Genomic DNA, 13831 nt, shown 5'->3' with positions numbered 1-13831 from the left:
CTCGAATATATCCAAAGACATCCCAAACATAACCAATATATAATATTTTCTGACTCTCTTTCTTGCCTTCAGGCTATTAAAAATCTCTCTTGCAAACATCCACTTTTACTTGAAATAATCGAATTATATAATGATCTTGCTACTCGCCAATGCGACATCGTCTTTTGTTGGTTACCCAGCCACGTTGGCATTTCTGGGAACACCATGGCTGATCTTGCTGCTAAGGCAGCACTCAACAAATCTGTGACACCACTTCTTATCCCATACTCTGATTACAAAACTAGCATAAGAACTTACATCAGTGATTTGATGCAAAAGAAGTGGGACGCCCAGGTAGGTATCAATAAATTGCATGAAATAAAACCCTATATTGGTTATACCTACTTGGGTTGTCGGTCCAGATTTGAAGAGGTCATCATGCGACGATGTCGTATTGGCAACACCAGATATACTCATGAGTAACTATTAAAAGGTGAGGATCCTCCGTTTTGTATCCCTTGTGATGAGAGAACCACTGTCAAGCATGTCCTGCTTGACTGTGATGAATTCTCCATCATAAGGGGTAGATATTTTAATGTCAAAACAGTAAAGGACCTTTTTAGTAATGTTAATTATCATTTAATCATTGATTTTTTAAAGGAGATAGATCTGTTAAATGAATTTTGATATATGTTTTGTAAATATACTCTGCAAAAAAAGAAACGCACAGGTGATAATGAAATTTAAAATTAACTTTATTTTATTTCTATGCAAACAAAACCCGGTTACTTTAACCAAACATAATGTATACTTGTTCATATCCATTAAGTATCGCTCAAACACACCATTTCATGAAATATTGTTGTTTGATGATGGTTTTTGAAAATATCATGAAATTTTCACGTGTAAATGACACTTCGAACGATATGCACGTGAAAGTTGCTTCCACCTATAAACCAGTGTTAGTGTAGGGTATATGAGGAAGGCAGTTTAACGTGTTCAATTCACTTTCAACGCCAGTTTACTGACGAATTCAACATACCACGACTTAGCAAAGCTGACCGGAACATCGCCATCGGAGTCTTGAGGCTTGCGAATCTCAGTCATCAGTTGCAAGACACTTCAGCGTGCATCACACAACAATTTCCCGTTTATGGAGGCGCTACAATCAACTGGGCTCGACCCGCGACCGACCTCAGGTGGTTAGACCACGGGTAACCAATGCTGCACAGGACCGCTACATCCGGGTGTTCCATTTACGTAACCGGGCCGTCCAACAACACAAACAACAGAAGAACGTCCCAGGTCTTCGCCGCGTCTCCGCGAGACCATCGAAATCGCCTCAGACAGCACGGGATACGCCCTCGACGACCTCACGTAGGATGCACACTACGACCTCATCATCGCCTGGCGTGTTCGATGGTGCAGGAACGTCCAGAGATGGAATTGGAGACATTGGCAGCGAATTTGGTTCAGCGACGAATCTCGTTTCCAACTTCAAAGACACGATGGTAGGACGAGGGTCTATAGACGGAGAAACGAACGTTACGCCCGTAATTGTGTAGTTGAAGCGGACAGATTTGGAGAGGAAGTGTGATGGTATGGGGGCCATTTCTTACAACGGGAGAAGTGACTTGGTGCGTCCGTGGTAACCTGACTGCAATTCGTTACAGGGGATGAAATTCTGCAACGTCATCTTTTACCTGTCATCAACCCTCAACGTCACGTTTTCCAACAGGACAACGCCAGACCGCACGTGGCTCGCATCACGATGGACTACCTGACGAATCAGAACATCACAGTTCTTCCCTGGCCTTCAAAATCCCCGATTTGAACCCAATAGAGCATTTGTGGGACCAGCTTGGGAAACGCGTTCGACGTCGTCAGCCTCAACCCCAAACGTTGCAACAACTGTCTCAAGCCTTGCAGGAGAGGAATGGAGGAGGATCCCCAAGCACGGATTCAAAGACTGATCATGTCCATGGACAGGAGGTGCCAAGCTGTGTTGCAAGCTCGAGGTGGTCACAACAGGTACTGACCTCCACGCCATCTGTACGCCCGGTGCAATGGTTTCAGAGACAAATGATAGCTGCATGTTGTAAAGCTGACTCTTGACAACATCCATGTGAAATTTTACGTTCGTGCGATCATTAGTTAAAGTTTTATTTGGAAACAAAATAAAGTGTTTACATTCCTGAGTTTTCACCTGTGCGTTTCTTTTTTTGCAGAGTATAGATAAGGTTTTATAATTGGTAGTTTAGATTATCAACTTAGATTGTTAGTGGCTGTACCCTCAAAGGGGGTTGACGTATTGTAAAATTATTGTCCTCCTGAGGGGCTACGTAAGTCCCAACACGTTTAGAGTAAATTGAGGCTTACCGCGTTTTTAATCGTAGAATATGTGTGCTTTTAATTTATGGCTAGATTTCTCTTCTGTCGCCAATGGCTGAAGGGATGGTGTAAATCCAACTAGGGTCCATGCAGGTAGCAAAGGTACTGTACGTCCCCATGCTCCCTAGTATGGTGATCTACCTTCAGTTGTTGGCGATCTATAGCCCGTTTTTATATTGTATTGTCTTCGTAAATAAAATAGTATTACATGAGTAGTATATACAGAGTAGTTCTTGTAGTGTTAGACTCCGTCTGCGTTACTCTATTTATTTTACAGTCCTTCGATGACTGACTATTTAGCAACTATAATTTATTGTTTATATAAAACATTTCTCGTCACTATATGGATGAAATATTGCCGATGTGACGTTAAATATTAACTCACTCACTAACTTTGCTATAAAAATATTGATACTGAGTTGACTGGACAATATTTTATATTAACAAGTTCGTTCAATAAACGAAAAGGCAAGTGAACTGGACTTTTTTATACTAAATGTACATGTGACAGAACTAGTTTCTCAACTGCAGATCATGTCAGGCATGGTCCAAGCTTGGCAATGTTTCTCAAGTGAAAATTTGCAGATTGGCATATTTTGGTTATGTGATGTTTCATGCTCAGCTGCTGGTCTAAAGTGACTCTAAGATTTCTCTCCTTGGCAGAGGCTGTGGTAGGAGATCCTGCAACATCGAGAAGGTGAATTGCATTGCAGGGTAAGATGTTCTTCTCGGTGTCCAGTATGATCAGTTCAGTCTTCTCCTCGTTAAGCTTGAGTAGCCGCATTGTCATCAAAGATAGGATTTTATGTCTGTACAGCACTTTTCAAAGGATGCTCTTTCCACTAAAGATCCTGAGTTGGAAAACCAGAATAAAACTGTTTGTCGTTTTCGATTTAATCCTTTCCGTATTTCTTTTTATAATAGTGATGTCAATAAGTAAAATCACGGGACCCAGTCTACTAATTTTCCCAAGCAAGCCCACACCTGTTAGACGTAGGTCAAAGTGTCATTTTACCAAACAGAGTCACGGCTGTCAAGGTCACCAAAGGTCAAATGTCAAAGAGGACGGTGTTCATCATTTTAAGTGGATGGCATTGACGTTTGTGGAGTTGTATGTTTTGGTGGAAGGAGGAGACTGAGATGAAAGTAACTTTTTTGCTTCAATATAAGGTATATGGTTGGTACACTTAATGACTTTGTTCGGTGCTCAAATGCAATACAGGTTTTGGACGAGGACAAGTGCTGACCACCGCAGGTGGCACATTTAATCTTATTCGTGCACTCAGAACTCTCATGACCTCCAAAGCAATGGGAGCATCTCGCCGTACCAGTGCAAATTAAGGTTTTATGAACAAAACGTTGACACTTGTAACATTGGAGTGGCTTCGGGACGTAGACCTCCAATCCGATGTTAAAGTAACCAGCTTTTACTGATGTGGAATTTATTGACTGTGAAAAGATGTGGGTTTTCACAATACTTCCAGCCTCTGTTGATGTTTTTTTCTGGTAAAGCACTTTATAGCGGTTACACCTTGAGATGTCAGTCCAGCTGCTATGTCCTACTCTGTCATGTCTGACAGACAGCGATGCCTCTGCGTGAAATTAGTAACTTGTTAGCCAAAATAACACTCTTCATAGTAACAAACTGCTCGGGATGCATCAGATTAACAGATCCGATCACATTCAACGAGAACTACGAGATGGATACGCAGATACTTTGGATACCCTTAGATATTCAGTTTCAGGTGATTGCCTTCAGGGGTTATTATAATTATGTGAGTCTTGGACAAGACGTTGTGAAAGGACTTCTTTATCATATGAAAGAGAATTCACATGTGCATGTTTATTTCGTGTAGATGAGTGTGAAGTTAAAGCTATGTTTCAAGAATAAGTTTCAGCATCAGCACCAGGAGCATTCTACCACTTGTCTTGGTGACGTCAGGGTCAAAGTTGTGTCTCCCGTCCTCCACTCACCAGGAGGAGGAACCGTCCTCCACCGAGCACTCATCAGGAGGAGGTACCGTCCTCCACCGAGCACTCATCAGATGGAGGTAGCAATCCTCCACCGAGCACTCACCATTAGGAGGTAGCATCCTCCGACGAGCACTCATCAGGAGGAGGAACCGTCCACCACCGAGCACTCATCAGGAGGAGGTACCGTCCTCCACCGAGCACTCATCAGAAGGAGGTAGCAATCCTCCACCGAGCACTCACCATGAGGAGGTAGCATCCTCCGACGAGCACTCATCAGGAGGAGGAACCGTCCACCACCGAGCACTCATCAGGAGGAGGTACCGTCCTCCACCGAGCACTCATCAGAAGGAGGTAGCAATCCTCCACCGAGCACTCACCATGAGGAGGTAGCATCCTCCGACGAGCACTCATCAGGAGGAGGAACCGTCCACCACCGAGCACTCATCAGGAGGAGGTACCGTCCTCCACGAGGCTCATCAGGAGGAGGTAGCAATCCTCCCACCGAGCACTCACCATGAGGAGGTAGCATCCTCCGACGAGCACTCATCAGGAGGAGGAACCGTCCACCACCGAGCACTCATCAGGAGGAGGTACCGTCCTCCACCGAGCACTCATCAGGAGGAGGAACCGTCCACCACCGAGCACTCATCAGGAGGTACCGTCCTCCACCAAGCACTCATCAGGAGGAGGTACCGTCCTCCACCGAGCACTCATTAGGAGGAGGTAGCATCCTCCACCGAGCACTCATCAGGAGGAGGAAGCATCCTCCACCGAGCACTCACCATGAGGAGGTACCGTCCTCCACCGAGCACTCTCCAGGAGTAGGTACCGTCCTCCACCGAGCACTCACCAGGACGAGGTACGGTCCTCCACCGAGCACTTACCAGGAGGAGGTACCATCCTCCACCGAGCACTCATCAGGAGGAGGTACCGTCCTCCACCAAGCACTCACCATGAGGAGGTACCGTCCTCCACCGAGCACTCATCAGGAGGAGGAACCGTCCACCACCGAGCACTCATCAGGAGGAGGTACCGTCCTCCACCGAGCACTCATCAGGAGGAGGTACCGTCCTCCACCGAGCACTCATCAGGAGGAGGTAGCATCCTCCACCGAGCACTCACCAGGACGAGGTACGGTCCTCCACCGAGCACTCAGTAGGAGGAGGTACGGTCCTCCACCGAGCACTCCGTGGGAGGAGGTACGGTCCTCCACCGAGCACTCACCAGGAGGAGGTACCATCCTCCACCGAGCACTCATCAGGAGGAGGTACCGTCCTCCACCGAGCACTCATCAGGAGGAGGTACCGTCCTCCACCGAGCACACACCAGGAGGAGGTACCGTCCTCCACCGAACACTCATCAGGAGGTTGTACCATCCTCCCACGAGCCTCATCAGAAGGAGGTACCGTCCTCCACCGAACACTCATCAGGAGGATGTACCGTCCTCCACCGAGCACTCATCAGGAGGAGGTACCGTTCTCCACCGAGCACTCACCAGGAGGAGGTACCGTTCTCCACCGAGCACTCATCAGGAGGATGTACCGTCCTCCACCAAGCACTCACCAGGAGGAGGTACCGTTCTCCTGGTACCTCATCAGGAGGAGGTACCGTCCTCCACCGAGCACTCATCAGGAGGAGGTACCGTCCTCCACCGAGCACACACCAGGAGGAGGTACCGTCCTCCACCGAACACTCATCAGGAGGTTGTACCATCCTCCACCGAGCCCTCATCAGAAGGAGGTACCGTCCTCCACCGAACACTCATCAGGAGGATGTACCGTCCTCCACCGAGCACTCATCAGGAGGAGGTACCGTTCTCCACCGAGCACTCACCAGGAGGAGGTACCGTTCTCCACCGAGCACTCATCAGGAGGATGTACCGTCCTCCACCAAGCACTCACCAGGAGGAGGTACCGTTCTCCTGGTACCTCATCAGGAGGAGGTACCGTCCTCCACCGAGCAGTCACCAGGAGGAGGTACCGTTCTCCACCGAGCACTTATCAGGAGGAGGTACCGTTCTCCACCGAGCACTTATCAGGAGGATGTACCATCCTCCACCGAGCACTCATCAGGGGGAGGTACCGTCCTCCACCGAGCACTCATCAGGAGGAGGTACCGTCCTCCACAGGGCACACACCAGGGGGAGGTACCGTCCTCCACAGGGCACTCACCCGGAGGAGGTACCGTCCTCCACCTACCACTCACCCGGAGGAGGTACCGTCCTCAACCAGGCACTCACCAGGACGAGGTACCGTCCTCCACCGGGCACTCACCAGGAGGAGGTACCGTCCTCCAGCGAGCACTCACCAGGAGGAGGTACCGTCCTCCACCGAGCACTCACCAGGACGAGGTACCGTCCTCCACCGCACACTCACCAGGACGAGGTACCCACCTCCACCGAGCACTCACCAGGACGAAGTACCGTCCTCCACCGAGCACTCACCAGGACGAGGTACCGTCCTCCACCGAGCACTCACCAGGAGGAGGTACCGTTCTCCACCGAGCACTCATCAGGGGGAGGTACCGTCCTCCACCAAGCACTCATTAGGGGGAGGTACCGTCCTCCACCGAACACTCATTAGGAGGAGGTACAGTCCTCCACCGGGCACACACCAGGGGGAGGTACCGTCCTCCACCGAACACTCATCAGGAGGATGTACCGTCCTCCACCGAGCACTCATCAGGAGGAGGTACCGTCCTCCACAGGGCACACACCAGGGGGAGGTACCGTCCTCCACCGACCACTCACCCGGAGGAGGTACCGTCCTCAACTGGGCACTCACCAGGACGAGGTACCGTCCTCAACCGGGCACTCACCAGGAGGAGGTACCGTCCTCCACCGAGCACTCACCAGGAGGAGGTACCGTCCTCCACTGCGCGCTCACCAGGACGAGGTACCGTCCTCCACCGAGCACTCACCAGGACGAAGTACCGTCCTCCACCGAGCACTCACCAGGAAGAAGTACCGTCCTCCACCGGTCACTCACTAGGACGAGGTACCGTCCTCCACCGAGCACTCACCAGGACGAGGTACCGTCCTCCACCGAGCACTCACCAGGACGAGGTACCGCCCTCCACCGAGCACTCACCAGGAGGAGTTGGTTCTTCACGAGTGCTTCAGAATGTGGGCTTGTGTAAATGTAGTGTCATCGGTCGGTGATTATGTGTGTTGGTATTTCGTGGAGTGCAGTTGTGTATTGGCGTGTGTATTTATAATGTGTGTGTGAGTGAGTGAGTGTGTGTGAGAGTCTGTGTGTGTCTGTGTGTGTCTCTCTCTGTTTGCTTTTTCTTCTGTTTCTTTGTTTGGTTTGTTTGGTTTTTATTGGTTTTTTTATACATTTTGTCCGTGTGTGTTGAGATGGGGCCCCTTTTTAAACTTGCCTTAAAAAATTATATCGAGATATTTTATGATTAAGGCATTTTGTACATCGAAAAACAAATAAACGTTCTGTACCGACATATACTGATATAAGGCCCATCGTATGCCTAAGGTAAATAATTCCATATTGACCTTCAATGATATAATCCACGTGGTGTAAAAGATGCAGAAAATTATACATCGACACATGTTTGGATTGAGTCCATACTATTCCAGATATAACATTCTAGATTCTTGTGGATGAATGAACAATCACAGGCGATCATATCACTACATCCGGGTTAGAATATTGATCTTCAGTAACCCATGCTTGTCGTAATAGGCGACTAAAGGGATGTCATCGGTTCCCAATTGCGCAGATCGATGCTCATGCTGTTGATCACTGGATTGTCTGGTCTAGACTCGATTATTTACAAACTGCTGGCATATAGCTGGTATATTGCTGAGTGCTGCGTAAAACTAAACTCACTCACTCATATCCCAACTCTCACGGATGACTTATGTCGGCCACCCTACTTATACTGGCAACCAGTTGTTCAGTCATCATCATTGTCATCCATGCCATTGCCGGAGTCATAAGAGAAGAGAAGTGAGTCAGTGAGTAAAAATTATAATCACTTTGCCAATACTTCAGCCATATCGCGACTTAAAATGGTCATATTTCGGTAATTTGTAATGTTATATATTAAAATCAGTCTGCGATTGACAGTAACAGATGTAGAATATCACAGCTAGTTTAAAATTAGCCTGCGACTTAAAAGTATATACTATTTAGGACATTACAATATAAATAGCAGGTTATAGATCACCAGCATCTAAATGTAGGTCACCATCCTAGGGACCATGGGGACTTACAGTACCTTTGCTACCTGCATGGACAGGGTGGCCTGGTATGATGCAGACGTCACAGATATCAGTAATACCTTGGTCCAGCGTAATCTGGACCGTGCAGTCAGAGTTATTTATCACTGTGGGGGCAATGTCTTGTCAACTCTCAGGCTCACGTTGGTTTTACTATCCAGTACCCCTTCGAGGCAACCTGAACTGATTGTTCCAGTCCAGGAACGCTATCACGTAAGGAGCAATGTAGTCGTCAATTTGAATTCACCTTGAACTCCTTGACCATAAAATAGCAGGTCAAGGATATACTCCCTCTCCCCATCCCTTACGTTCTCATGGGGGATTTAAAAGGTCATGACCCATTTTGGGTAGTAATACCAAAATGCAAAAAGGAGAGATACTTCATGAGTTCTTGTCAATCAATGATTTATGTATATATATTGATGGTATAAACACATATCTTCATTTTGCAAAATGTTCATACTCTTCTCTGGATTTATCTGTAGTTGATTCCAGTTAATGAATTTGAACTGTCAGTCCAATAGGAAGTTTCCGAGAGTGACTATTTCCCCAGTATTCTATCAGCCATAAATCCCACTGATGCTCCACCATTATCTCTCGATTTGTTTTCAGTTCATGCATTATACAATAAACGATTAAAACCCAAATAATTTATGAATGTCCTTGATATCCTATTTAAGCATTTTCTGGTGAAGTAAACATAACTGATGATGATTCACTGTGTATTCCAAAGTCCTCTGTGGTTCCACATATTCGTGCACCATGTTTTAACACTGATTGCAAAGAAACTAGAAAAGCAAGGGAAAAGGCGGAAAGATATTTCCTCAGCAATCCAACACTTCCCGACCTAAATCAGTTTAAAATTTCAAATGCCAAAGCTTCACGCACGTTTGATTAACAACAGATATACAACAGTCATGGAAAAACTTAGTTCACGAGCTCATATTTCAAAGTATGGTATGCGTTGCTGAAGATTTAGGGCAAAGGGTCTGGCAGTAGTGTTCATCATCGTAAGGATGGAGACAATTTCATAACATAAAAATATCAAATTGCAAATATGTCAAGTGAAACTTTAACGCAATCTTCATCATCCAACTTACAGAACAGCAAAAAGAAGAAACTCTACTCATCTATCAAAAACATAAGGATACACTTGATTAAAACAAGTCATATGTTACTTCCAATACTATTTTGACAGGTAGATTCAAGGAGGGTGACACAGTATCCAGAGCCAGCGTTATTGGATCCGGGACTGTATCTTCCAGAATACCAGAAAACTGCGACATCTTTAGGGCCCAAACACACGCAATATCAACAACATTAAAGTACATTAGTCAACAGACCAAACATAAACAATTTATTATTTTTTAATACTCGTCATCTTGTCTTCAGGCAATTAAAAGTCAGTCTTGTAAACATCCACTTTTAATAGATATTATTATCTTCTGTTGGTCATCCAGTCGTGTAAGAATGCCTGGTAACACAATGGCTGATGGAAAAGTAGTTCTTAAAAAATCTGTGACACCACTTCCGATGTCCTACATTGACTATAAACCCTTGATAAGATTTTACATCCGTGATCTGATGCAACAGAAGTCGGACACCCGCGTAGGTGTCAATAAATTACATCAAATTGAACTAACTGTCTGTTATCCCCACTTGGGTAGTCAGTCCATGTTTGAGGAGGTCGTCTTAAGACGGTCATTTACCTTTACAATTGTATATTTATTGCTAGGTGAAACTCCTCTATTTTGTATCGCTTCCAGTGAAAGATTAACAGTCAAGAATGTCCTGCTTGACTGTGTGGATTTATTCATCAGAAGGATAAATATTTCAAACTTTTATATTTGAAGGATCTTTTAGCGTGAATTTCCGTTTAATTATAGACTTTCAAAACGAAATTGACGGAATCCAGGTTAGGCCTTGGACATATCATTTCACAAGGAATCTGGTTCAAACTACAAATATCAATAATCAAGACCAAAACAATTTTATCGTTATCGTTAGTTGACCGCGATCAGTTGTTGACTTTGGACATAATATACTTATCTGTCGAGGTATCTCACAGTTATGAATAACGGCTGTAAGTATTAACTATGCCCGGCAGTTTTTGGACTGTACAGTACAGTCGGACGGTGGTTCGTATCTTGTGTCACAATGCCTTGGTTATGAATTATTACAGAACAATACAGTTCACAAACGGATGGTAAATAGCTAGATATATCCAACTGCTAAAACTGCGTCTTAGGCACCATTACAGCAGACTCATCTGTTTGTTTACTTCAGCTGTCAAGTCAAATGTTCTCAGTCAGGAATTACTGGTAACCTCTCACTCACACATGAAAACGGTAGATGCATTCTAAAATTATCCAGTGAGGGAGGACATTTGGAGATGGTGCGATATATCACGTCACTAAGAATTTTAAACCGTCATCGCTGAGAACCAGACATATGTTATATTTAGGATTACACTTCCTTGGTGAAGAAGAGATTCCAGTACTCTTGTTGGGTAACGTCCCATCCGGGATTCTAGCCCACACCCTCAGAATCAGGCGCCTATTCGCCAGCACACAAAGTCAGACGCTTAGCCTATGTTAGGTTTGACCACTTTCTCAATGGCATTGTGCATCAGCGCTGAGAACCATAATGAGAGTCAGCAGCCGAGAAAACGAGTCTACAAAGAACGTAGCAACGGTACCCTTTGCACCTTCTTGTGTCACCCGGTGCTAACATGTAACAGGTGCATTGTTTGTGAATCTTTATATTTTGTATACAGAGTATATTTGGGTTAGGACTTCACCCAAGACTTGCTTACCCTTACCACCAACGACGAGTGAGTGAGTGAGTGAGTGAGTTAATATGTAACGTCACATCGGCAATATTTCAGCCATATCGTGACGAGAACATTTGATATTGAAATGAAATATATGTATGTTATAAAAAACCTGCCGACGAAGGACAGTAGAACAACTAGAATATCACAGTTTGTATGAAAAACTAGTAATTAAATCTAAAACGTTTTAACTATAGGGGGAAAAACAATACAGTATAAAAATGGGCTATAAATCGCCAATAACTGAAGGTAGATCACCATACCAGGGTGAGTGAGTGAGTGAGTTAAGATTTTAAGTCACATCGGCAATATTTCAGCCATATCGTGACTACACCATACCAGGGACCATGGGGACTTACATTACTTTTGCTACCTGCTTGGACCCTAGTTGGATTTACATCAACCCTTCAGCCATTGGCGACAGAAGAGAAATCTAGCCATAAATTAAAAGCACACATATTCTACGATTAAAAACGTGGCAAGCTTAAATTTACTCTAAATGTGTCGGGACTTACGTACCCCCTCAGGAGGACAATAATTTTACAATACTTAAACCCCCTTTGAGGGTACAGCCACTAACAATCGAAGTTGATAATCTAAACTACCAATTATAAAACCTTCTCTATTTACAAAACATTTATCAAAATTCATTTAACAGATCTATCTCTTTTAAAAAATCAACGATTAAGTGATAATTAACGTTACTGAAAAGGTCCTTTAATGTTTTGACATTAAAATATCTATCCCTTATGATGGCCAACGACGAGTGCCGCTAGTTTTTCTCCCTTATCTACACCCACGAATGGGGACACACCACCTTCCGAAAGCTTTTTATCATTTTCAGGTGGTGCCTCCATATTTTCATAAGGTATTTATTCGAGCAGGTCCTCACACTCCATCTTATAATATATTAATCGTTTGTTGTTTTTTTTTTGTTTGTTTGGATTTTTTTAAAAATCTAATAGAACAAAATATTAAATAACCAAAACATAATTATCGTCAGTAACAAAGAACGAGAATGTCAAAACACGTCATGGTTTATAAAAGTTTATTGGGGTTCGACCCATCGCATGTGTTCTCTGAGGTCTTTCAGTACCGAGTTGAATTTTTGTAAACGCTGTGTCCCATATATATGTCAGCCCGAGAAAGCTAAAACTCACTCACTCACTCACCCAAAGCTAATACGACAACATATCTCTCTTTTTGGTGATTACTTTCTTCGTGCTGTAATCGTCTAGGATAAACAGCGTCCCTCTTGAACTTGTAAAACGCTCGTAACCAGTCCTGTAAACGTAGTCCCGGGTCGTTCTTGTCACGATATGCCTGAAATATTGCCGATGTGACAATAAATATTAACTCACTCACTCACTCCTGGCTCGATTGTATACACCTCCGCGTCGTTTGTATACATTGTATAAACCCCACGCTCACTGTAGTGTATCAGGAGTGGTGTCACAGACTTGTTGAGTGTTACCAGTGATTCCAACATGGCTGGGTTACCAACAGAAGACGATGTCATATTGGCCAGTAGCAGGTGAATTTGGGTTTTACGTCGTGCTTGAGAATACTTCGCTCATGCGTGTGTATGTGTATGTGCGGCTGCTTGTACTAGCCCACACTGAAGCTGGTTTTATAGTGCTAGCTCACTGAGATACCATGCCGCAGTGAAGCATGGATACCCCACTCAGACCCATTATACTGACTCCGAGCTGACCAGTCCTTGTACCCATTTAAGCCGGGCGCCATGCAGGAATCAACAAATACCATATTTTAACGTCTTTTGGTATGACGCGGTCGGGGATCGAACCCGCGACCTTCCGCTCTCTGGTTGGCAACTGGCAAGATAGATTTATAGTTTTAAAAAATTCAAGACAAATTGGATGTTTATCTGACAAGCATTTAATAGCCTGAAGTCAAGAAAGAGAATCTGAAAATAGTATGTATTTTTTATATTTACATTGTTTATTGATATACTTAAGAGCAGGTAAAATGGTGTCTGCTTCGGCTGTAAAGACGGAGCTATTGCTCTTGATCCATTGGCAGCAACACTAATAACTGTACTACCATATTTGATCCAACGTCTTTGACTGTTTTACATCCACAACTCAATAGTCAATTCTATGTAGATTATGTCACTATGATCCACTTGTGAAATGTGAACTTGTCAGAGCCATCAGTTTATGTCTGTGACATGGGCATATGCATTCAAGTGTGTACGCATAGTGAAATGTTCTAGGGTGTTTCATGTCAAATCGAAGTGATGGGTGTTCTTTGTTTATGCATGCCCGTGTGTCTGTGTGTGTCTGTGTGTGTCACTGTCACAAGAACGTCCAAATGGTATCGTTGTTTTCGTCGTTGTTGCCTTCGTTGTCGACTTGTTTTCTTGGCTGCGGACTGTCGATCCCTTTTAGTTC

At 44.8% G+C, this 13831-nt stretch overlaps 1 protein-coding gene across 1 annotated transcript in view; it reads left to right on the top strand.

The window, feature by feature from the left end:
* Nucleotides 1-6926, top strand: part of LOC124253506 (extensin-like) — a 30203-nt gene extending 23277 nt beyond the window's left edge. Inside the window, exons 3-4 of the mRNA XM_046687303.1 lie at nucleotides 4454-4730; nucleotides 4895-6926. Coding sequence (XP_046543259.1) covers nucleotides 4454-4730; nucleotides 4895-6926 — 2309 coding nt within the window. The remainder of the gene's footprint in view (nucleotides 1-4453; nucleotides 4731-4894) is intronic.
* Nucleotides 6927-13831: the final 6905 nt, after the last annotated feature.

The sequence above is a fragment of the Haliotis rubra genome, unplaced genomic scaffold (genome assembly GCF_003918875.1).
Source record: "Haliotis rubra isolate DU_JTF1 unplaced genomic scaffold, ASM391887v1 Scf542, whole genome shotgun sequence".
NCBI classification, from domain to species: Eukaryota; Metazoa; Mollusca; class Gastropoda; order Lepetellida; family Haliotidae; genus Haliotis; species Haliotis rubra.
The sequence above is the reverse complement of the archived record's forward strand: the minus strand, read 5'-3'. Positions and strand labels throughout refer to the sequence as shown.